Source organism: Plasmodium reichenowi, chromosome 13, assembly GCF_001601855.1.
Source record: "Plasmodium reichenowi strain SY57 chromosome 13, whole genome shotgun sequence".
Classification (NCBI taxonomy): Eukaryota; Apicomplexa; class Aconoidasida; order Haemosporida; family Plasmodiidae; genus Plasmodium; species Plasmodium reichenowi.
The window spans coordinates 756,615-759,114 of NC_033658.1; the positions used below are offsets into that span (position 1 = coordinate 756,615).

The 2,500-nt window shown below is 18.8% G+C and overlaps 1 protein-coding gene across 1 annotated transcript in view; it reads right to left on the reverse strand.

Annotated features, from left to right (window-relative positions):
• Positions 1 to 400: 400 nt before the first annotated feature.
• Positions 401 to 2,500, reverse strand: part of PRSY57_1318300 (N2,N2-dimethylguanosine tRNA methyltransferase, putative) — a gene marked incomplete at both ends in the record, with an annotated part of 2,472 nt that continues 372 nt past the window's right edge. The window contains one exon of the mRNA XM_012909119.2: positions 401 to 2,500. This exon is cut by the window's right edge and continues 372 nt beyond it. Coding sequence (XP_012764573.2) covers positions 401 to 2,500 — 2,100 coding nt within the window.

A 2,500-nucleotide genomic window follows, 5' to 3' on the forward strand; every position in this document is an offset into this window, starting at 1 on the left:
AAAATATATAAAATTATAATTTTTTTTTTTTTTTTTTTATAAAAAAAAAAAAAAAAACATACTAAAAAGATTTATATTTTAAAAAAAAAAAAAAAAAAAAAAAAAAAAAAAAAAAAAAAAAAAAAAAAAAAAAAAAAAAAAAAAAAAAAAAAAAAAAAAAAAAAAAAAATACTAAATATTAAATATTAAATATTAAATATTAAATACTAAATATTAAATATTAAATACATTTTTATTATAATAAATGTAGTTTCTTATTATATATTGAACTATCAATAAATATAGATTTATAAGAAAAGATAATGAATATATATATATATATATATATATATATGTGTGTGTGAAGTATATATTATATATATATTTATAATACACTTTTTTATATATGTGTAATATATTTTCAATTTTTTTCAAAATGCTTTCTCATGGGACCCCAGAAAGGTTCGGGGTTTTCCAAAGTAAATAATTTGTGTGTATTTGTTTCTTTTTTAAAATTTGAAATATTGATATTTTCGAAAGATGTATTTTTCTTAAAGAATTGATAAGACAGTAATTTTTCTTTAAGTTTTTCATCTTTTATAGTATCTATGGAATATATCTTTTTAGTTTGTACATTGGAATTATCGTTATTTTGATGTTCATTATTTGTAAGATTATTTTGGTCTGTTTTATTATTTTGTAATTGATTGGAATTTTTTTTTTTCGAATTAATTTTAAAAATGATAGCTCTAAAAATATCCATAAAAACATTATTTGGAGCATTGGTTTTAATGCTATCTGGATCTTTATGAAAATACGAAACTTCATAATTTAAATTTAATAAAGCATTTACTAATAATTTTCTTGAGAAGGAGCAAATTTTAAAATTTCTAAATAATGATGGTAAATTATAATATAATGGGATATTAATTTCTTGTTTTAAACATCTAAAATTAATTAATATTCTTTCTCTAGTTTTTATTGTATTTAAATTATATTGTTCCAGATTTTCTAATAAAGAAATACATGTATGGAGAAAATCTTCATTATGTAATTTACCAATATATATGGGACCACCAATTAATATATCTCCTCCACATTCTTCACATATCTTTGAGATGTTTAATTTGGTGCTTTTATATTTGTATGAACTAAAAGCATTTTTGCAATTTTGGTTAGCATCTCCTCCTGCTTCATTATGGTTTTTATCACCTGATTTGTGAATATTATTATGATTATTATTATTATGATTATTATTATTATGATTATTATTATCATGATTATTATTATTATTATTATTATCATCATTATTATTATTATTATTACCACCATCATTATTATTATCATCATTATTATTATTATTATTACCACCATCATTATTATTATCATCATCATTTTCATCATCATTTTCATCATCATTATTTTCATCCTTTTTAATATCCCCATTTATTTCATTAGCGGCATTTTCAACAAGATCCATTTTGTTCTTCTTCATTTTCCTCCTTTTCTTGGAATGATGATTTTCCGTTATACATGAAAGGTGGTTTACATCCTTTTTATATGCCATAGGATTAATATGAAAACTAGAACAATTATTACATTGATAAACAATTCCTGTATCTATACATACATCTTTTGTTTGTAATGCATCGTCAATAACATGAACTAGTAAACGTATATAAAAATCGATATTAATAGATATAAAGGGTATAATACATTTTTTATATTTGGATGCTATAATTTTAATTTTATAAAATAATACTCTTATACTAAATTCATTATTATAATTTACTTTATTACTAAATATCATACTATTATATTTATAAAAAGATACATCTGGGAATTTCCCATTTAATATTCTCATATCTGTATTTGTTATTAAAATAAAGAAATTACTTCTTCCATATTTTAAACAACTTTCAAGATATTCAATAGAAGATCCATAAGGATCTATATCTATAATATCAAACATATATCTTTCAATTAATTTACTTTTTTTAATTATATCTTTTTTCTTCATATCATCTAAACATTTGTTTTCTTCTTCAACATTTATATTATGTTGTTCGTTACAATTTATATTATTTTTATCATATTTTTCTTCATATATATATGTTTCATCCTCACCACTATTATCAACTTTTGTTCTTATAATTGAATCATCACTGGATAAAAATGTAGTTGAATCACTATCATGTTCTATAACATTTTCTAATGGATTATTTTTTCTTCTATTATAGTTTGTCAGAAAATTAAGAAATTTAAAAGCTTCTTTAAAATAATCAATACAATTATTTATATTATTAATATATGTAAATCCAATATCTAATTTTTTATTATTCCTTTTTTTAATATACATATTATCAACATTTAATATATTCATAACACTATTAGCATCATTACATAATATAGTATATTTTTCTTTCTTTATATTATTTCTTATAAAATTTCTTTTAATCTGTTTACACGCATATTTATCTATATCATTTGTTGTTATATGATTTATAGTATCTTCTAATTC